At 34.8% G+C, this 22725-nt stretch overlaps 2 protein-coding genes across 2 annotated transcripts; one reads left to right on the top strand and one right to left on the bottom strand.

Moving 5' to 3' along the window:
- Window positions 1-1137: 1137 nt before the first annotated feature.
- On the top strand, window positions 1138-2606 carry LOC141689490 (cytochrome P450 94A2-like). Its single transcript, XM_074493793.1, has one exon. The coding sequence runs from the start codon at window positions 1169-1171 to the stop codon at window positions 2585-2587; it is 1419 nt and encodes a 472-aa protein (XP_074349894.1). The 5' UTR covers window positions 1138-1168; the 3' UTR covers window positions 2588-2606.
- A 99-nt stretch (window positions 2607-2705) lies between these two features.
- Window positions 2706-11095, bottom strand: LOC141689489 (OVARIAN TUMOR DOMAIN-containing deubiquitinating enzyme 6). The gene is made up of 9 exons (XM_074493792.1): window positions 10870-11095; window positions 9644-10550; window positions 9091-9252; window positions 8196-8273; window positions 6676-6754; window positions 6438-6583; window positions 3581-3646; window positions 3302-3479; window positions 2706-3131 (listed from the first exon to the last, which is right to left on the bottom strand). The coding sequence occupies exons 2-9, from the start codon at window positions 10232-10234 to the stop codon at window positions 2908-2910; spliced, it is 1524 nt and encodes a 507-aa protein (XP_074349893.1). The 5' UTR covers window positions 10235-10550; window positions 10870-11095; the 3' UTR covers window positions 2706-2907.
- Window positions 11096-22725: the final 11630 nt, after the last annotated feature.

Genomic DNA, 22725 nt, shown 5'->3' on the forward strand with positions numbered 1-22725 from the left:
ACTAAAATAAAAATATAATTCGGCTAATAAAAATAAATTCATATATATACTAATTATTCAGTCTAAAACAAAATTATCTTATTGATCCAGATTTTTAAAAAAAATGAAAATTAAACTAAAAATAATTAGTTTGATTTGATCGGTATATTAGACATCGGGCTAATGCAAACCACTGATCCGAGATAAATCAAATTAATATTAGACTAAGCATAATTCGTATCCTATTGATGTGAACAAAAAAATCAATTTTTAATTAAAACATAATTATTTTTTTTTAAAAATATACATTGAATTATCAATAAAACTATATCGTGTAATCAGTAATATTGTCTTTTTCAAATATCTTTTATAGAATTATAGTTAATCGATTAAGTAATCACCATGCTAAAATAATATTTTTTACGGACTGAACATAATAAAAACATTATATTTTTAACTTCAATAAAATAATAATTTTGTTTTAATAACATTTCCCCTTCTATCAATGCTATCAATTTAAATAAGTTCAAATGTTCTGAAAAGTTATGAACATATATGTATACTAATATAATTATTATGAAGTCATATCATTTAAAGTTTTAAATGAACAAAATTAAGAATTGAATTCAAAAAAAATATTAAAAATATATATAATATTAAAAAAAAACTATGCGATGCGTGCATCGCACGAGTTTTAAGTTAGTAATCATAAAAAGTGAAAACAAAATATGGTGGTACCAATAAATAAATGAAATTAAAGTATAACTTTAAAAATGTTTAGCTTTATATTAATGCCCATATATTTTTCCTTGAACATAATTCGGAGGATAATTGTGGACAGTGTATAACCTACAGTTAAGCCTGTTCTAAGTTGCAGATTCGTTGTTAATCGATTTTTTTCAGACTGATTCTCCCTGTAATCATACAATTAAACACCTAGACATGCCACTTTGAGCTTCCCACCCTAGAATCATGCATTTGGCTTGTTTCAATTTCATTCGCACGATCTACCTGCTCTTGTATATTAATTCATGAAACAAGACTCTACAAGAAACCCAAATGTACTCAAGTCAATCTTAAATATTATTTCTAGTCTTGTATAAATACATAGGCATTATACCAGCAATTCTAAACCACTCTCCATTCATCCTACCTTGATCTTTCTTATATAACACAACTTGATTTACAGATGATGTCGACTTCTACAAACTCCGGTAATCTTCCACCATCGTATCCTTTAATCGGCTCTCTTGCTGCAATCTTAGCAAATCGAGATCGACCAATCCAATGGACATCGGATATACTACTAGCTTCACCCTCTTCAACTTTCATCCTTCAGCGTCCATTTGGCGAAGAGAGTGTCTTGACATCAAACCCCATCAATGTCAAGCACATGTTAGAGACCAACTTCAGTGTCTACCAGAAAGGTGAAACTTTTCGAAATACTTTGTCGGACTTATTTGGAGATGGCATGTTCCTGTCGGATGGCAAAAAATGGAAGTCTCAAAGACAAGCTATGAGCCATGCATTCGACAGTGAAGCATTTTTCCGTTACTATCAAACTTTAGTTTCTACTGAGCTAAATGAGCAACTCCTTCCTATCTTATCCTCTGCAGCTGCCAATAAAACAATTCTCGATCTTCAAGACATTCTTGAAAGATTTGGGTTGGACACTACATGCCAGGTTGCATGTGGATATGATGCTAAGTCATTAGTACCTTCACTACCACACTCTGAGATAAAACTGGCATTTCATGATTCTCTACAGATTGTCAATCAAAGACTTGCTGAAATTTCACCTCTAGTTTGGAAAACTAAGAAGCTACTGAATATTGGATCTGAGAAGCAGCTCCGAGAAGGGATTACGAGGATCAGAAATCTCATCAAAGAAAGAGTCACAAACAAGATAGACGAATATAACAAGAACAACTCATTGAAGTCCCTTGATTTCTTATCCTTGTTAATAATGTCTGGTCAATCTGATAAAATATTTCTCGAGGACTCAGTTATCAACTTCATTCTTGCTGGTATGGAGTCAACATCAGCTGTATTAACATGGTATTTCTGGTTACTATCTAACAACCCAGATGTGGAGAACAGGATTCTGGAAGAAATTAAAATATGTTCAGAACTTAATACCAACTTGGTTTACACGTATGCTTCAATTTACGAAAGCATGAGGCTCTATCCCTCCGTTCCTGTGGACTCCAGAGAAGCCATAGAAGATGATGAATTCCCTGATGGTACGAGGGTCAAGAAAGGCTCGAGGGTAAGTTATCATAATTATGCAATGGGAAGGTCAGAAAATTTGTGGGGAGCCGATTGGCCATCTTTCAATCCTGACCGATGGTTAGCTAAAAATGAGGATACCGGGAAAGTGACCTTGATACTAAGAGACTCATTTATCTACCCAGAATTCCACGCAGGGCCTAGGGCTTGTATGGGAAAGGACATGGCTGTCTGGAAGATGATGACTGTGGCATCTGGTATTCTACAGCAGTTTCATGTAGCGTCAGCCCTAGAGGAAGGAGTGGAACCTCATTATATTTCTTTCTTCAATTCCAAGATGGAAGGAGGTTTTCCAGTGAATGTTAAAGAAAGGGCTTAGACTGTAATAATAAATTATAATCAACAAATGGTTCTCGAGACTAAATTTGTTTGGCTTTACCTGTTACTAATCTCAAGTTTCAATCAATAATATGTATTTAAATTGAATAGCAGATCTATTCTTCATAAGATGGAATACCTATATAACAATGATAATTATTTCACACAATTTAAGCAAAGAGTACTTACTGCATGACTAGTAAACAAGCTGGTAGTATATTTTTTTATTAATTTTTAATACAGCATGTAGAACTCTTCTCCTGATTACTAGAGTTGAATCTAACATACAGATACTTACTACCTTAGCAAACACAAGTTATTTCAAGTTTGTTCACATGCTTTGCCCTTCCGCCTGTTGCTACTGCTGGTCTCCAATAAATAACATACCATGGAATCAACATCATCCCCGAAAATGCTGTGAGCCTCGATTGCTTGAAGATAGCTGAAACCCATAGCTAGTACCATCTGCATGCTGTTGCTCAGTACAGTAGTCGGTAATCCATGCTCCTTCCCACCTTCAGCATTGGTTTTGCTCCCAGATGGCCCTGATTTCCGAATTTGAAAACCATACATAAGAACCAAAATGACACCATTCATATATAGGAAGAGGAAGAGAAGTGGTAATCATGCCTAAACTTTGGCAACACAAAACAAAAGCTATTCAAGCTAGATCCACAAGAAATTTGTCCTAAACTCATATAGTGTCTATACTCACTAGCACCGGATGATGATGGTTCGGCACCAGCAGCAGAAGTAGAGGACTCTCTTCGTCCAAGTTGCTTAAACTTGTCATCGGCAAGATACTCAGCCCTAGAAGCTTCCATCACCATGCGTTCCATTTCTTTTTCAGTTAGCTCCAGATCTGAGTAGAAGCGTCCCTCCGCTAGCAGTGCCTGTTGGTAGAATTGAATGTGGACATAACAAAAAATATGTTAATTGATAATCATTACATGAAGGTGTATAGATACAAGCTTGTATGGTTTTAGATACTTACATTATCAATCTGCTGTTCTTGCTGAGCTTTTATTGCCGCAGATACCTGATCCTTATCAACATTTGACTGGAAAAATAACCACATATATACAGTCAATTGACCACCATTACAAGATATGTATTAGGGAAATGAATAGAACCGGCAATTTTGTACACGACATGGTAACACGACACGAAAATGACACGAAAATTATGGGTTTAGGTTGACATTTTTGGTCCACGAACACGAAAGTACACAGTTTCATTTCAAATGAAAAATAGAAAATTCAAGCATTAGACCAATATATCCTATTCGCCAACCAGATCCCAATGCTAAGCGGCGGAGAAATCAATACCTCTGAAAGTTCCAGATTAAAATGATATAAGGGACCTGAATTGTTGTTTTACTTGTCCATTACGAGGTTTGTAATTTAAAAACAATGGATAGACTGCACAAAATTCTCCAGTGTTATCATAAATTATCAATACCAGAACTTTTTTCTTTCAAGTACAGTGACTTTACAGTGTATAGCGATCCCTGTTTTGACTGTGTGATAATTTAATTGCTCAAGTTAATGCTTGATTTTTTTAAAAACAAAAGTCTCCATAACTAGCTCCGGAAAATAATGACTGATGTGGAGCAAGTAACCAAAATGTTGATTATATCTTATATATTGTATTATATTCAAGGGTTTGATTATGTTAGTAAATCAGACGCAAATATTCTTGATTAAAACAAGTCATAAAAGAAGTTCTTTCCTTAATTACTAGACAGCCATTGAGAAGTACATATTACTATTTAATCAATTTCTCTTATTAGGATTTACTTGTACCCAAAGTATCAGGACATCTATAAGCCAGTTTGGTATTGCATTTCTTCCTGACAAGAAATAGGGTTTAGAAAAATTACCACTAATTCCTTATAATATAGTTTTGTTAACACTCGCTCCGTCCCAACAAATTGTTAACACTAACCTTTTTGGATTTTCCTTCCAATTGTTAACATTTTCTAAAATAGCATATTTTTCTACACTAATTTTAGTGGGATCAAGTAACCTACCTACTTTCTCTTCTCTTTTCTTAATATCTCCATGCCCCGTCCAAATGTTAACAATTGGATGGGATGAAGGGAGTAGGAATTTTTTTAATACAAAACTATATTATTCAATTTTGAAAAGTCAATTTTAACATTATTTCCCTTTCAACTTGAAACTTTTATTAATTTTCAACAAACCCCAAAGAATTCAGCTTTTCCCAGACTGCACTATATTTCCAGAAACTTAACAGTTTAATTATCACATCGTTGCGAGAGCCCTGGTGCCAGGGTACAACACTATAGACCTCTGAGGTGATATATCAATGTGGCGCCAGGGACAATGACGTCGGCACCTGTGATGATATATTAATTTGGGGCCCACTGCGCCATCCACATGGGACTCGCAACATTATATATATTGTTTAATAAATATAGGATGCATCAACCATTTTTATAAGGATGCATCACCCGTTATTATAATATATTACTGTAGGTTATTTTGATTTATTTCCATGTGTGTGCTTTCACTTTTCAACTCAGTATTCAACAAATATTCTATGTAAATAGAAATTTAAAAATAAATGATATCTGAATAACTCCAGCTAAAATGTAAATGAGATAATATATCTCATCACACACACACACACACACACACACACACACACACACATATTTATGCATAAATAGAAAAATCACATGATTGTAGATAATACAATTTGTAACGACACGTAATCATATATTAGTTTATATATATAGTCATATAATATAATAGTCAGGTAGATATGTATAAGCATGCAGTAATAAACAACGTAAATAACCATATATAATTAGATCATATTAATCAGAGTATTTATTATATATATAATCATATCAGTTTCATTATTTATTTATGTCAATGTTAACGCGTTTCCCATCGAGTACGCCAAGAATCTGTATTGTCTATATGGCAGCTTTCCTGCACAACACTTTTCTTTGCAGCAGGCTGTCCACAGTAATGCCAAATTGGTCTTGTACAAACATTGTAATATAAATTAATTTTATTTTATATAGGAAAATTAAAAATTTATTTTGAGTATAAATATAAGGACTAGATGTGTTTCTACCAATACTCCAGAGAGATCAGTCTTCACATCTATCATACCCTTTCTCACACCTGTCTATATCAATAACCTCGAAAAATCACTTCATACTCTACCCAGTGACACATCAAATCTTTGAAAAGATCGCTAATTGGGTTGAGCCCCCAGTTTCTGGGTAACCTTCATCACCTTTTAATTACCCAACATCACCATTCCTCGATCATTACTGTCATATCAGCTAAACATACTAATAATCACCGTATTCACGACTGTTCCAACATCACCTTAATCCAGCACATAGTAACACCAGTGACCCTAACGCCTTTGAGAAACTTCCCAACCTCCCTACATGAACCATCAATCTCTACCCAGTTTCAACTGGTGACTGGACAGCCATCAATCCAAATAATGGCACAGCATGAGCGAAGTCTAACTTTAACCTTCATTACGGATACGACCCAAGGTCCATTATCAAATAATATGGAGAAAACAAGGTGAAAACAGAGATAAAGGAAGATCAGAGGGTACAAACAGAGAGATACAAAAAAGACCAGGCAAGCAGGAAGACGCAGTAACTGCATCTCTCCCCACTCTCTAAAAATATATGCAATTTTGTAACACTCGCACAATCACAGCAAAAAAAAACATAATCCCTTCGTAATATATAACCCAGTCAAGATCACAACTTTAACGAACATAAGTCATAACACATTAAATGTGGGAAGATATTCTTTAATTTAAATGAAGAATTTGACGGCACTTACTCCTCGTAGACTACTAAATCCAAGTCCAGCACCAACTGTTACTCGTCGTGGATCAACAAGTGAATTGTAATGATTCCCGTGATGGAAGCTTAGTCTTATAGGAGGTGTGTCAGTATTATAGCTTCCTTGAAATATGTTGATAGGTTCTGCATATAAACATCAATAAACAATATTGCAAATAGAAATTTTTTAGTGTAAGAACACTATATTTGCTCAATGAAATGTTACAAACTTGTACCTGTGCTATAAGAATAGATGTGAATAGGCCGATTATACATCTCACAAAAAGCTTGAATTTCCATATTGTTTCCATAAACCTGGTGAACAAAAGAAAATTAGACAGCTTCCTAAATATCAAATTAACATCACACAACTTGTGTGAGATTAATTTACATAGACAATATTTTGTTTGTTCTCTTAATAATCCAACCGTATAGATGTATTTGTCATAAAAAGATATTCACATGCAAAAAAAATTATTCAACATAAACTTCTAACATCTATTTTTAGTAATGTGATATAACATATAACAAGTATCTCTATTAAAATACTAAAAGAACATCTAATTATACATTTCTTATAATACTATAAATAATTTATACATCTGAAAAGTGTACACATACTACTACTATTTCATTCCGGTCTGCATACTCGGCTAATGATCCTTCTTTACGAACTTAATTTTTTAGCAGGTCTGTTCTCGCATCATAGTCTAAAAAAACAAAGTAATCATTTTCTACATTTTTCTGGTACCATTTTTTCTACTTCTGATACAAGTTTTACTGCACATTCTACCCCAATCGAATATACTCTTACAATGAATACATCCGAAAAACAGTATTACTTTATTGGAACAGATCCTTACTTCCTGCTATCATAGTTAGAGCTGATAGTTTGAGCACTAATTTACCCAATAAGCTAACATAATGAACAACAAGTGATGCACTTCACAGACTTCACTTTCGTTTCATATAGAAACACCATTTAAATTTCTCTACCACCAAAAGATTCAAGTGCACTTGGCTAGGCCTTGCAGATAATCAAGTTGTCATCACTATTTATTCAATGCATAATATCCTTTTCTGTAAATTACAAATATTTATTTAGCAAAAAAAAATTACAAATATTTGATATATTTTTCTTGATATGATTTTTAGATTTGTTATTTTTTATATTCTGTAGCCAAAGGATTTGCTTAAAATTCTGGTGCAACTCTACGATAAGAGGGAGTTCTTGGTTATATATTATAGTAAAGAAAGTTATATGTTTATGGACATATAAGATTGAGATTCTGTCAAAAAAAGCTACTCATAATTTAGTAAGGCGACAGATTCATCACAAAGTGGAAAGAACGCGAACTAAGAAAGATTCAAAGTCCTTCTGGTAGATTGTCTAATAAAGATATTCTGGACTGGCGCACATATTAGCACATGCTTTGTTACATCAGAATAGGCATAGATAGGTTTAATTACAAAATCATGCACCTCAGAAAGGGTACATCAACTATTGTGACAAATCTTCCACCTTTTTTGCATTACGCAGGTTGGCATTAAAAGTTTCAAACTAGGAAATTTTACACTCATATACTGATATACCTTGTCCCTTATCTTTTTCATGCGATACGAAAAAGAAACCTTCCGTTATATATAGGTTTAGTGTACGTCACTAACGTGAAGAATCTTCCAAGTTTTTTGCATTAGACAAATTGAAATTTAAAAGTTCAAATCAAGGAAATTAAGTACTCATATATGGATATACCTTGTCCCTTCTCTTTCTCTTGCAATAAGAAATAAAACCTTCCGTTATAAATTGAGAAAAGTGATCTCTTTCCCTCTCCTGATCCAACAAAATTTATACGTCATTAATCATATTAAATGAAAAGTTACCAAATTCCACGTAACAACTGATAGCCTGACACCAGATTGGCACAATTTTAACTATCCATAATCCCACAAAAAATCTACTCTCTGTCAACATATTAGAGTAGACCTTATATACAGTGATTTCACCATATTAATATGATTCCTTTTGCAAAAACTCCAAAACCAATAAATATTCATTCTTTCTAAGACAATAAATGTAATACGTTTTTTGTAAAACTAAACTACAAAAGAAAGGATGACGAATGCACAAAAGCACGATTACAGAGAGATAACATAAAAATTTTAACCACCAAATATCTCTATGTTTTTTACAGGCCACTTTCATAGCAATCCTTCTTACATAAAACAACTTTCTTCAAATTAAAATAAAAACTATATCTTTCAGTCTCTTCTTGTCTCTTCTATTGCAGCAATTGTCGCATTCATGATACTTAAAAAATTTTGCTCTCAGTTAATATAGGCATGCATGCCTGCTCTATCCCCCCGATATTATATATATATATTAAAAATATATAATTAAAAATAAAATGAGGCAATAAATAGTATCTCAATACAGAATAGGATCCATTAATTGTTTTCCCTGCAATAAGAAACCGAAATCAAAAAGCACAACTGCATCTACAAAAAATTTCACTAAATAAATGAGCAAGTCTATAAAAAAAATCTATCAAAAAGCGAAATCTAGCATATAGAGAATTTTTGGAAAGTATGTAGCGTTAACACTATGATAGTAACCAGTTTAAAACAGTGCACACGAAATATAATATTACCATATAATCAATGCACATTTGTCTGACTAGATCATACAATTCAATATCACCGTAAACTTGATCTGCAACAGCCCGAAAGAGGCAGTTGCCATCCTCTAACATTCTTTTCACTTCTAGACCTGTTGTACGTCTTAAATCAATCTCAAACTGGTGTTCTCTCTCCTGATAAAAATAGGGAACAAAAAAATTCAGTAACTTGAATGACGAATAACTTTAATCAGCAAGCATTAATTACTTCATACTAGTGCTTCAGTGCACATGCATTAAATTAATTATCCTAGAGTGGTCAAATCACAGAATAATATTTTAACTAAAACCCCGCTTAAGAACTGTCATTTTCTTCTATCCTGAAGAAGTTGCTAACTGTTATAAAACGCTCTAGTATACAGATTTCAATGCAACAATAATACTCGATAAGTACACAATTATCATGAAATGAAATCAGAGAGTGTGATACGCACCACAATGTCGGTAATACGTTGAGTAAAAAAACAAGACAAGTAGATTTATACACATCAGGCGCAGCCTATTAACAGAAAGAACCAAAACTTACTGCATCACTGTAAGAGGATCCGAAGCGCGGACTCTGTTCATCAGCACTATTATACCCCTCATTCTCACAATGAGACCTAGGAGAAGTAGGCCGAGATCCTGTTGGTGAGGTCCTGGTTGGAACAACTGGCCATGCTGTCGGTCTCCTAGACGATCCACTCCTCGCAGCATTTGAACTACCCGACGAAAACCTCCTCGGATTGACATTTCCAGAAAAAGGCTTAGGCGGTGGCACTGGAGGAGGAGGTGGGTACGAACATCCCATCCCTGTCCCTGTCTGCCTTTCCTCCTCCACAGTCCTCAATCCACCACTTCGTTGCGTCGAGTCCCGAACAAAATCCTCCCCCGCCTTCTCTTTATCAATAACATCATCATCATCCTTCTCACCCAGCCCTGAAAGATCATCCCTTTGTACAACCCTACTATCATCTCCACTCCCTATTCCAGAAAACTCCTCAGAAAGATCCTTTTCTTGAACTTCTTCAACAATTTCCACTTCCGAAGTACCACTTGCAGGCTGTGAAGGACCAGAAGAAGACGGGCCAGCCCTATCACCCTTATTAGAACCTCTCTGAACCAAAATCCGAGTCATTTTATATCTTCCACCCCTTAAAACCCTACACTAAACAAAGAAACAAACTCCAAACAAAGTACAAGAGTTACAATACTCCACTTTTCGATTTATCCCTAGTCCTTGCTTTAGGCAAAGTAACACCAATTCCACTAAAAGATTTCTTCTTGTTCCAAAAAGTCAATCTCTGCATTCCCCTAACAATTCTCATGAAAACTCAATCTTCCAAATTACCCCAACAACAAACAAAAACACCCTTTAATCCCCAAATTCACTCGAAATTACCTGAAAAATCACAACCCAAGAAAACCTCACCTCCTTGAAACACCAAGCCAATCTGCATCAAATTCATCACACAATCAACAAAAACACATAAAGATCAAAACTTTACACCTAAAATCACATAAAGATCAAATCTTTCCCCCTAAAACCACATAAATATCAAAACTTTAAACCTAAAAACACATAAAGATCAAATCTTTATACATAAAAACACAAAAAGATCAAAACTTTTCACATTAAAACACATAAAGATCGAATCTTTACACTCAAAAACACATAAAAATTGAATCTTTACACATAAAAACAAATAAGTTTAAATCCTTTCACAAAATACTCAAAAATTAAACTAAAAAGATCAAAATTTGAGAACTTACAATTGCTTACAATCCAGTATGAATCAAGTGGATCAAAGAAATAGGTAATAATAATTGAGAAGAGAGATGAGAGTAAGTGAAGAAAGGGAATTAGGGTTTTTGTGAAGAAGAAAAGGATAACTTGGAAGGTAAAGGACGAAATTTATATGTATAGATGTGTGTATGTAGAGGTAGAAAGTTCAGATTCGAAGAGAGTGGCTAATAAATTGCATAATTTGGACATGCTTTGCATAGTTGGATGGCATTATATCATTTTTATTTTGTTTCATTTTTGAAGGTTATATCACATCATATTTAGTTGGTCTTACCCTACTCCCACGGTCCTAAAAATGTTTTCTATTTGTGTTGAACACGTTTGTCAATTCACATTTTTTATTGTTAATATATTTAATATCGTATTAATATTAAATATAAAATTTATATTATATTAAAATACTTATAAATACGAATCTAACAAAATCACTCATGATTATGTTTGATCTTATAAATTAGACGTAAATTAGTAGTCAATCGCTTACGACAAACAGTAGAAAAAGTTAAAATAGAAAAAATAATATGGGACGGCAGGAGTATTAGTTAAAGTAATTTCAATGAAGTTGGCTTATAAATGCAAATCAACCGAGCTCATCAAATTCGTAATAACTACCTTATTAACCTGTACGATAGCACGGTTTTCTAAATTTACTTATTTTAATTTTTATAAAAGTTAAATTTATTTTTATATTTTTTTAATGTACACATAAATTGTTAAATGGGGTGGGAGAATTCGAACTCGAATCTCTTCCTAAACCGAGCTCTGATACCACGTTAAGTAACCACTTCATCTAAAATCTTAAGATAACAGAGAAAAGTCCAATTATAATCTTATACTCTTTAACAATTACTTTCCATTAGGGATGACAATTTGTACCGAATCGATGGTTACCAAATTTGTATCGATCGATTGGGTTTTATAGAACCCGAATATTTCGGATTTGGATTCGGATTCGGGATTATTTTTAAACTCCAACCATTTTCGGGTCGGTTTTGGTTTTAAGGCATACTATTTGGAACCCGACCCGAAAAACCGAAACACATTCCGTTTCGACCCGAACCCAATATGAAACCCGTGTTAAAATATAAATAATATTTTATATTTTAAAGTATTAATATAATATGTTAGATATATTTGTGATGTCATGTCTAATATGATTTGTGTTTGGTTTTCAAATCTTACTTAAACAGGACAAATCAGTACTTAAGTGGAAATCAGTATACTTATACTGAAATCAGAACTAAAGATATCAGAACTTAAGTTATCAGAACTTAAGTTATCAAGAGATATTTATTAGGAGATAATATCAGGACTTGAGGAGATTTTCAGATAAGGAAGGCGGCTGATTGAAAGGAAAGAAGATCAAGACAAATACAAGAAGAGATATGCATGAAGAAGGAATTCTATGAAGAATAGAATACTTGGAAGAAAAGATAACTGATTGATATATTTTAGGAAGCAGAATTATATTCAATATCAATTAGAAGATTATATTGTAACTGTGTAGTATATAAACACACACATAGGGTTTACACTATATGTGTTATCATCATCGAAAATATTATTCATTGTAACCCTAGTAGCTCTCGTGATAATTTGTTCATCATTGAGAGAGGACAATTCCATGTTGTAACAGCGTTTATTGTGTTGAATAAAATCTGTGTTCAGTTACTTGTGTTCTTAATTCGATTTGATTGTGCTAAACACTGTATTCAACCCCCTTTTACACTGTATGTGACCTAACAAGTGGTATCAGAGCAATCTGTTAACATACATACAGTAAAGATCCAAAAACAATCATGTCTGAAGAAGCACAAACTCCAACCAAGCCCACCAAAACTGAAGAACCTCCAAAGACTCAAATCCATAATCGATATGAGACTATTAGGATTCCCATATTGAAACCATCTGAATATCCCATATGGAAGGTGAGGATGTCTATGTTTCTAGAAGCTACAGATCTAGAATACCTTGACAGAATCAATGAAGGACCACATAAGCCAACCAAGCTCTCTGTTGTAGTTGCAGATCAGCCAGCACAGACAGTACCAAAGGGGAAAAGTGAATATACAGCTGAAGATATCTCATCTATTGCTAAGGATGCAAAGATACGACATTTGCTGCATAGTGCCATTGATAATGTCATGTCAAACAGGGTAATCAACTGCAAGACTGCAAAGGAGATATGGGATGCCTTGGAAACAAGATGTCAGGGAACTGATTCAATTAAGAAGAACAGGAGGACTATACTCACTCAAGAGTATGAGCACTTTGACTCAAAACCTGATGAGTCATTAACTGGATTATATGACAGATTTGTCAAACTCTTGAATGATATGTAACTAGTGGACAAGGAATATGAACTTGAAGATTCAAATCTTAAATTCTTGTTAGCTCTTCCTGAAAGTTGAGATTTGAAGGCCACCACTATAAGAGACAACTATGTTCTTGATGAAACAACTCTTGATGAAATTTATGGGATGCTCAAGACTCATGAGCTTGAGATGGAACAAAGAAGCAAGAGGAATGGAAGAAAGTCAAGGACAGTTGCTCTTAAGGCTGAGGAGGATGTCCCCAAAGTAGCTTCCTCAAGAAAAGGCAAGGGAAAAGCTCTCATCACAAAGTCTGATACTGAGTCATCAAGTTCTGATAGTGATGATGACTCAGAAACTGAAAGCTTACCTGCGATGGATCCTGATGAAGAGATGATGAAGCTGTGTGCTCTTATGGTGAAAGGAATCACAAGGATTACATACAGGAAATTTAGAAAGGGAAAGAAATTTTCCAGAAAAGGTGCAAGTTCTGATAAGAAGGGTTTCAGAAAATCTGAAGACAAAGGAGGAAAGTCTGATAGAGGAGATTACTCAAATGTCAAATGCTACAACTGTGGTGAGAAAGACCATATATCTCCTGACTGCAAGAAAGTGAAGAATGACAAAGGCAAGGCACTTGTCACAAAGAAGAAAAGCCGGACAGACACTTCAGATTCTGAAAGTGAGGTGAACTATGCCTTAATGGCAAATGCTGATAGCAGTTCTGATGCTGCTGAGTTAAAGGTACCTCAAAATACTTATGCCTTTCATACTGATGATATTACTGAGTTGAGAAGATATCTTAAAACCATGTTCATTAGTTATAGAGATCAAACTTTAACATGTGAAAGATTAACTTCTGAAAATCTTGCTTATAAAAAGAGGAATGATTATTTAGAAAAAGAGTTAGTCATTTTCCATCAAACTCAGAAAGATAGAGATGATGCCTTTTATGTTAGGGATGAAGTTCTTAAAATGAATGAATCTCTAAAAACTGAGTTAGAAAAGGAAAGAGAGATTATCAGGACTTTGACTAACTTTGGCAGAACAACTCAGAATTTGTTAAGTAGAGGAAACTGGAAAGAGGGTTTAGGTTATGGGGATGATAAGAGTGATAAAGGAACTGTGGAAATTGAGCCTATAGTTGTTAAACAAAAGCCAAAGGTAATTCTTGTTAAGTTTGTAGCTGTAAAGTCTGATATTGATAAATCAGAAGTTAAAGAGAAATTAACTTCTGACAAACCAAAACAGGATAAGCCAACTGAAGTTAACATAGGCTTAATGACTAAGAAGCAGCTTAAGCATAAGCTGAATGATGTTAAGAATGTAAACAAGGTAAAGCCACCTACGAAAAATAGGAATGGAAAGGAAGGTGTGAATAAAAGCAATGATTATAAGTCTGTTCCTAATGCTCCTAGAAAGAAATGTTATAACTGTGGAAACTCTAACCATCTGGCTTCTTTTTGCAGGAAGAATAAGAACATAAACTCCTTACCTTCAAAATCAGGAGTTAAGAGTCAGTCTGTTAGATATAGGCCACAAAATCCTTGTTTTCATTGTGGTAGTTTATGACATTCCATTTATACTTGTAAGGAATATCATAGTTTGTACTATGATTATTATCAAATAAAACCTTCTTTAAAGAAAGTTAGCATTGTTCCTTCTAGTGTAAGTTCTGATGCAAAGTCTGATAATGTAAATTATGATAAGAAAACTGTTAACATAAACTCTGATGCTAAATCCGCTATAAATGTTAACAAACTTAATAAGATCAAAGGATCCAAGCAAGTTTGGGTCCTTAAGACTAATCATTAGTGGTCTTTGTGATTGCAGGGCAACAGGAAAAACATCCCAGTTCTGGACAGTGGATGTTCAGGACATATGACTAGAAATAAAGCCCTGCTATCAGACTTTATGGAGAAAGCTGGCCCGGGTGTTTCTTATGGAGATGATAAGATGGGAAAAACTCTGGGATATGGCAATATCAATCTTGGGAATGTCATCATTGAAAAATTAGCTCTAGTCTCAGGACTTAAACACAATTTGCTGAGTGTTAGTCAAATCTGTGACAGAGGTTATCATGTGGATTTATTTGAAGAACACTGTAAAGTTGTAAGCAAATCTACAGGCAAAGTTGTTCTGAAAGGATACAGGCATGGTAACATTTATGAAGCCAAGCTTTCAACAAGTACTGATGGTTCTGCAATCTATCTGTTAAGTAGAGCATCAATTGAAGAAAGCTAGAATTGGCACAAGAAACTCTCTCATTTAAATTTCAACAATATAAATAAACTAGTCAAGAAAGATCTTGTGAGAGGACTGCCAAAATCAGTATTTTCTCCTGATGGCCTTTGTGATTCATGTTAGAAAGCAAAACAAAGAAAATCTTCATTCAAGAGCAAGACTAAATCTTCAATTCTTGAGCCTTATCACCTACTACATGTTGATCTATTTGGTCCGGTGAATGTCATGTCTATTGCAAAGAAGAAATATGCTATGGTCATAGTGGATGAGTTCACCAGATACACATGGGTGTATTACTTGCACACAAAAAGTGAAACTGCATCTATCTTGATTGATCATGTCAAACAACTGGATAAATTGGTCAAAGACTCTGTGAAAATCATAAGAAGTGATAATGACACTGAGTTCAAGAATTTGATCATGGAAGTGTTCTGCAAAGACCACGGAATCAAGCAGGAATTCTCTGCTCCTGGAACTCCACAACAAAATGGAGTTGTTGAAAGAAAGAATAGAACTCTTATTGAAGCTGCACGAACTATGCTTGATGAAGCAAAGTTACCAACCTATTTTTGGGCTGAAGTTGTGTAGACTGCTTGTTTTACTCAAAATGCAACACTTATCAACAAGCATGGAAAGACACCATATGAGATGGTGAATAAAAAGAAGCCAAATCTGAAGTATTTTCATGTATTTGGATTCTTAAGACTCATCCTGAACAGCTATCCAAATTTGATCTAAAAGCTGATGAAGGAATTTTTGTTGGATATCCACTTTCCACAAAAGCCTTCAGAGTCTACAATTTAAGAACAAGGGTTGTCATGGAATCTATCAATGTCTCTTTTGATGATAAGAAGATTACTGGACTTGAATATTTCAATGATCATGATCAGCTGAGATTTGAAAATAAAGTTTTAAATTCTGATTCTGTAAATTCTGAAAGTCTAAATCCTGATACTGCAAACTCTGATGGATTAAACTCTGATGTTATTGAAACTGTGGTGACTACGCCAAAGCAAGATGCACCTATGCAGGGGGAGCATATTGAAGATCCAACCACATCTCAAGAAGCATCAGAATCTACAACAGGCTCTTCAAGTTCTGATTCATCAAGTTCTGATGGGCCAAGTTCTGATAATTCTGGAAACTCAAGTTCTGATAATTCTGGAAACTCAAATACTGAAGGATCCAACTCAGAGAGCATAATTTTAGGGAGAGCATCAGAAAATGTTGATGGAGACAGCATGGATCATGGGGGAGCATCCAGTTCTAGAGATAACCTTCCATCTGCAAGTAAGTGAACTAAAGCACATACACCTGACTTAATTATTGGAAATCCTGATGCAGGTGTCAGAACTAGAACAGCTACATCAAATGAATGTCTCTATCATTCTTTTCTTTCTCAGACTGAACCAAAGAAAGTGGAAGAAGCTCTTCAAGATGCTGATTGGGTGCAATCAATGCAGGAAGAGTTAAATGAATTTGAAAGAAATAAAGTCTGGACCCTAGTGCCAAGACCAAAGAATAGATATGTTGTTGGTACAAAGTGGGTGTTCAGAAACAAAACTGATAGTGATGGCATAATAACAAGGAATAAAGCAAGGCTGGTTGCAAAAGGATACTCTCAACAGGAGGGAATTGATTATGATAAAACATTTGCACCAGTTGCTAGATTGGAAGCCATAAGGATATTTTTGGCTTATGCTACTCACAAGAAGTTTAGAGTCTTTCAAATGGATGTGAAAAAGTGTTTTTTTAATGGAAAATTGGAAGAAGAAGTATATGTTAAACAAACTCCAGGTTTTGTAGATTCAAAATTACCTCATCATGTCTACAGACTTGATAAAGCACTTTATGGCCTTAAGCAAGCTCCAAGAGCATGGTATGAGACATTAGCTCAGTTTCTTCTGGAAAGTGGATTTAATAGAGGGACAATTGACAAAACTTTATTATATCTCAACCATGAAAAGGACTTACTTTTGGTGCAGATATATGTTGATGATATCATTTTTGGTTCTACAAATGACAGACTTTGTTAGAAGTTTGCCAAGCTAATGCAGTCAAGATATCAAATGAGTATGATGGGAGAACTTAGCTATTTTATGGGCCTTCAAGTCAAGCAGAATGAAGAAGGAACTTTTATTTGTCAATCTAAGTACACCAGAACTTTGTTGAAGAAGTTTGGAATGCAAGATTGTTCAAGTGCATCCACTCCTATGGCCACTGCAACAAAATTGGATAAAGATACTGGTAAATCAGTAGATATTACTGATTACAGAGGTATGATTGGCTCACTACTCTATCTAACTGCAAGTAGACCTGATATCATATATGCTACCTGTCTTTGTACAAGATTTCAAGCAGATCCAAGAGAACCTCACTTAACAGTTGTGAAAAGAATTTTCAAGTACCTTAAGGGTACAGTTGATCTGGGATTGTGGTATCTTAGAGAATGAGACTTTAAGCTAATAGCTTACTCATATGCAAATTTTGCAGGATGCAAAATTAACAGGAAAAGCACAAGTGGAAGCTGCCAATTTCTTGGAGGCAGATTGGTTTCTTGGTTTAGCAAGAAACAGAAGTCAATTTCCACATCAACTGCAGAAGCAGAATACATTGTTGGAGGAAGCTGTTGTGCACAGATTCTTTGGATGAAGAATCAGTTACTGGATTATGGATTAGAATTTTCTAAAATCCCTATTTACTGTGATAATCAAAGTGCTATTGCTATGACAGGTAATCCAGTTCAACTCTCAATGACAAAGCACATCAGCATTAGGTACCACTTCATAATGGAACATGTGGATGAAGGTACAGTGGAATTGCATTTTGTTCCAACAGATCAATAACTAGCAGATATCTTCACAAAACCACTGTGTGAAGCTACTTTTACAAGATTGGTAAATGAACTTGGAATGGTTTCAGGTTCTTTCTCTAAATCTGCCTAGTTTATGTTCTGATACATCAGACTTTATGATCAGTATTTACAAATATTACTATCTTTGTGTATTCTGTGCTTAAATTGAAATTTGCTTAAGTGTTGATTGTTGTCTGATGTGAATTTTTAAACTCTGATAGTGATATGGATGTTTCTGTGACTATTCAATCCAATGAGGATAATTGTGCTAGATGCTGACCTAGTAGTCTTTAAATACTAAAGATCCCATGTTTGAAGTAATTGTTTATGTGGAAATCTTTTTACACACGCAAATTCTGATATTGAGCTTAGTTAAAGTTTACTTTGTGTATCTTATTACTAAGTCAAAAACTAGAATAGTGCTTCTCATCTGTTAAGTTTTGATGTTAGTAAATCTGATGGATGTACTAAGTGCTGATAAGCCTCATTTATCAAAAGAAAAAGAAAAGAAAAGAAATAAATATCAGGTACTCCTTTGAGATCTAGAGTAAAAATATGGGAGGGACGACCCAAGTGCATTGTTGGTATTAATTTATATGCATTAGAAAAGCAAAATATAATTTTCTTGGTGACTTTTTACATTCTCTGATTACTGGAGAAATACTCTGATAACAGCATAAATTCTGATAAGCAGTCGTGACTCACTTATACTGAGAAACCACTATAAAAATGGAATTTCAAAAGATGCATAAAATGAGCATAAAACAGTTGAGGTGGATTCATGCATGAACTCATTCTATAGTAAACTTCAGAATAATGACAGATTTTGAGCAAAGTTCTTAGTTATGCCTTATTTCTAAGTTGTACTGAAGTGAATCAGACTTTACTCTTTGTCTGATATTTAGCTTATTGCACACACATACACTCCATATGAATGATGAAAATTACTGTGGTGATAAATATTGTTTTGATGAACAGTTTAAGTGTCAGTTGCATAAGTTCTGATGGAAGTTCTGATGATTACGTTCTGTTGAACCCATATCAGTATTTGTGTGAAGAATTACAGGAATAAATATTCACTTTTTGAGTAAAGGAGCCATATTCTGATGACTTTTAAATTCCATTAATAATCAATTTCTGATGCTGACGTGGCGGTATTTATTTACTTGGTTTATTTTTGGTCATTACTTGAACGGTCATATTTTTACAAAATATTGGTTTATGTGAGATAAATCAGTCATAATCATTGTGGGTTAGTGGTTAACGTGTATGTCCTGAAAATCTGCATGTGCACGATAATTATTGCTTATTTTACATGCCCATTAACTCATGCTCTAACCGTTTATTGACTGTTCACATAGTGTCAGGTGTAAAGTGTATCCCATACTTCAAAAATACAACTGTTGAGTGGAGAGAGTATATATATGAGAGATAAAAGATTTTCTCATCTTTTACTTACTTTTCTATTCTAAATCTCTTTTACTCTCTCTCTCTCTCTCTCTCTCTCTCTCTCTCTCTCTCTCTCTCTCTCTCTTATTTTATGAAGTTATTTTTCTCTCAGGACTTTTCACAAACACTTTGCAAACATTCTTACTCACTTAATTTCTTACAGAGATGGAACCAAAAGACGTAATTTTCAATGGGGCTAGGTTTGTTTCTAATAACTTCTCCGTTATTCTTAGCAAGGCTGAAGCCCCATCAGAACTTCACTTCATTCAGGACTTTCTTACTAGTTCTGATATTGGGTACGCTTTGACCCAACCTGATGCTGTCTCTGGTACTCAAGTGCTGGAGTTCTGGAGAAGCGGAGTATATGATGATGGTGGTGCTCAAGGGTCCCCAAGTATTATTTTTTCATCAGGGGAGGATGAGCATGTCGTGATATTGGCCACGGTTCGACAAGCACTGCAGCTGCCTGAGAACTGTGTTTATTCTACTGTTGAGGAGCCAATTCTTCAAAACATGATGGCCAATCTGGGGTATGAGAGGACATTGGCAAAGCTGGGTCAGTTGAAGAGATCTTACATAAGGAGGGAATGGAGTTTCTTCTTTGACTGCATAACCAAGGCTTTTGCAAACAAATGTTCTAATTTCGATGCAATTCCCATATTCAGCCAACAAATCGGGTATGCTCTCATTAACCAAACTGATTTTGATTATGCAAGTGCTGTCTTAGGTTTCATTGGGGATAGAATGACAGAAGACAGAAATACTGTTTACTTTGCTAGATTCTGTCAGCTTGTTTATAGTTTTTGTTGTGATGATAAGCCCCAATCAGCTAGTGAATTAATTACATCATTCAGACTAGCTAAAAGAGCTTTTAATGACTTATTATCTACTGATAATAAGAAGGTTGTGTTAAGACCCCTCCAAGTTCCTTTATCTGTCAAACAAGCCTTAATAACCTATGATCCAGTTAAATACACTGAACTATATCCTGATGTCCAACCATCAGAACCTCAACCATCAGCACCTACCACCTCTACACAACCACCTCAAACTTCAGAACCACAACCATCAGCACATCCAGTGAAGCCTTCATCTTCAAGACCAAAGAGGACAAAGAATGTACCTCAGTCTCAACAGAAGAAAAGGAGAATTATTCTGAGAGATGAATCGGATTCTGAGGAACAGGTTCCTATTTCAGAACCTGTTGTAGAAGCTGAGAAGGTCTCTTCTAAAAAAGATACTGTAACTGGGAGTTCTAGGCCTCTCAAAAGGCTTAAAAAGCTAAATCCTGATGATAAAGCTCCTACAGTGTCTCCACTCTTGAAGAAAATGAAAAAGCAAAGAGCTCATAGGGACACAGTTGATTCAGATTCAGAAGATGAGGAAGCAACTAAGGAAGGGGGTCAGGAATCTCTGATCCCAACATAACCAATTGTTATTGAATCACTTCCTTCTGCACAACCAGAAACTGCTCAAGACAGAGTGCCTACACCTCCTGTGTCACCTATAATTGAACAAGTACATACTGAAGACCCAGGTACAAGTGCTGAAATTGAAATTCATAACTTGATTGTGCCTGAGGTTCTGTACTTGGAAGCTCCACCAACTCAACTCACTCCACCAACAACACCAATTCAATATGCTGATTTTAATGAAGATGTTCCAACTACACCAATTAAGAATCTGGATGATGAAAATCAGACTTTAGGTGGGTATCAAGATTTGGCTGTTGATCAAAACTTAGATGCAGATCAGAATATAGAGGATGATGTTGAAGTCTCTATTGCCTCACATACTGCTATTCTATCAGAGGATGCTGATACTGCTGGATCTATATGTTCTGATGCTGATAATACTAAAACTACTAGTAAAGCTGTTACTAATCTAGATGCTGATGCAGCTGGTCCATCAGGACATGCACCTCAACAAGTTCCATGCAAAGCTGATTTAGTCAAGAAGTTTGTTAGAGGGGATGCACCAGTACCTTGGAGTGAAACTCCTAGAGGAAAGGAGTGGACTAAGGAATGGAACACAGTTAGTTTTGTTCCTTCTGAAAAGATTCTTGCTGAGCATCTGGCAAAAGCTGATGAAATGCTGATAAATGATGATTTCAAGGCACAGTTGAGAGTTACTGCATTGAGTACTAGGCACCTTCAAGGTCAACACTCAACAACTCATGCCAAGGTGAATAAAATTCAAGAAACCTTGATCCAGCAAGATATGAATGTGAAACTTGAAATGAACAGATTTTTCAAGCCTGCCTTTGACAGAATTACCTACATTGAGAAAACTCATGAGAAGCAACAAACTCAGATTGCTGAAATTCTAAAGAATCAAGCTTCTCATCAAATTCAACTCAATGAGATCCAATCCTCAGTGGAATTGCTTGTCTCTCTTCTTTTACCTGCTGATGCCAAAAAGGGGGAGAAAGTGATTAAGTCCAAATACAAATATATTCAGACACTGAAGGGAAAGGATGATGGAAATGATGACCAGGGAAACTCTGATAAGGGTGGAGGTCAAGGTCAAGGCAAAGGATTTTCATCAAGTAAAGCTAGAATTACAAGTCAAGGAACAAGTTCTGATACTGGGAGAAGAATAAGTTCTGATACTGGTAAAAGGATAAGTTCTGGTGAACATCTGGAACTTGATGAAGAAATTTCAAAGAAATTATTTCTTAAAGAAAATCCAGGAATGGACTTTGAGAGTCTAAATGAAGAAGAAGCTAGAATCAAAGCAAAAAGTGTCAAGACAAAATCTAAAACTTCTGTTGTTGAAAAGAAACTTCCAAAGCTTAAGGGTATTGTGATAAAAGAAAGAACAAATTCTGAGGCAGCCAAAGCTAAATCACAAGTGGAAGTAGATCCAAGGTCCAAGGAAAAAGAAAAAGTTGATGAACCTGTAAAGGTTTATATGCCAGTCATGGATGAAGAAATAATTGATGAAAAAGATGCTAGTCTTAC

This window comes from Apium graveolens, chromosome 10 (assembly GCF_009905375.1).
Source record: "Apium graveolens cultivar Ventura chromosome 10, ASM990537v1, whole genome shotgun sequence".
Taxonomy (NCBI): Eukaryota; Viridiplantae; Streptophyta; class Magnoliopsida; order Apiales; family Apiaceae; genus Apium; species Apium graveolens.

Bases quoted from the DNA above. Each gene is read 5' to 3' on its own strand.
- LOC141689490 (XM_074493793.1), top strand. From the start codon at position 1,169: ATGATGTCGACTTCTACAAACTCCGGTAATCTTCCACCATCGTATCCT.
- LOC141689489 (XM_074493792.1), bottom strand. From the start codon at position 10,234: ATGACTCGGATTTTGGTTCAGAGAGGTTCTAATAAGGGTGATAGGGCT. The intron at 9,253-9,643 runs GTAAGTTTTGGT...TATTTTTATCAG, and splicing joins GATCCTCTTACAGTGATGCA to GAGAGAGAACACCAGTTTGA. The intron at 6,755-8,195 runs GTATATCCATAT...TTTGTTCACCAG, and splicing joins AGAGAAAGAGAAGGGACAAG to GTTTATGGAAACAATATGGA.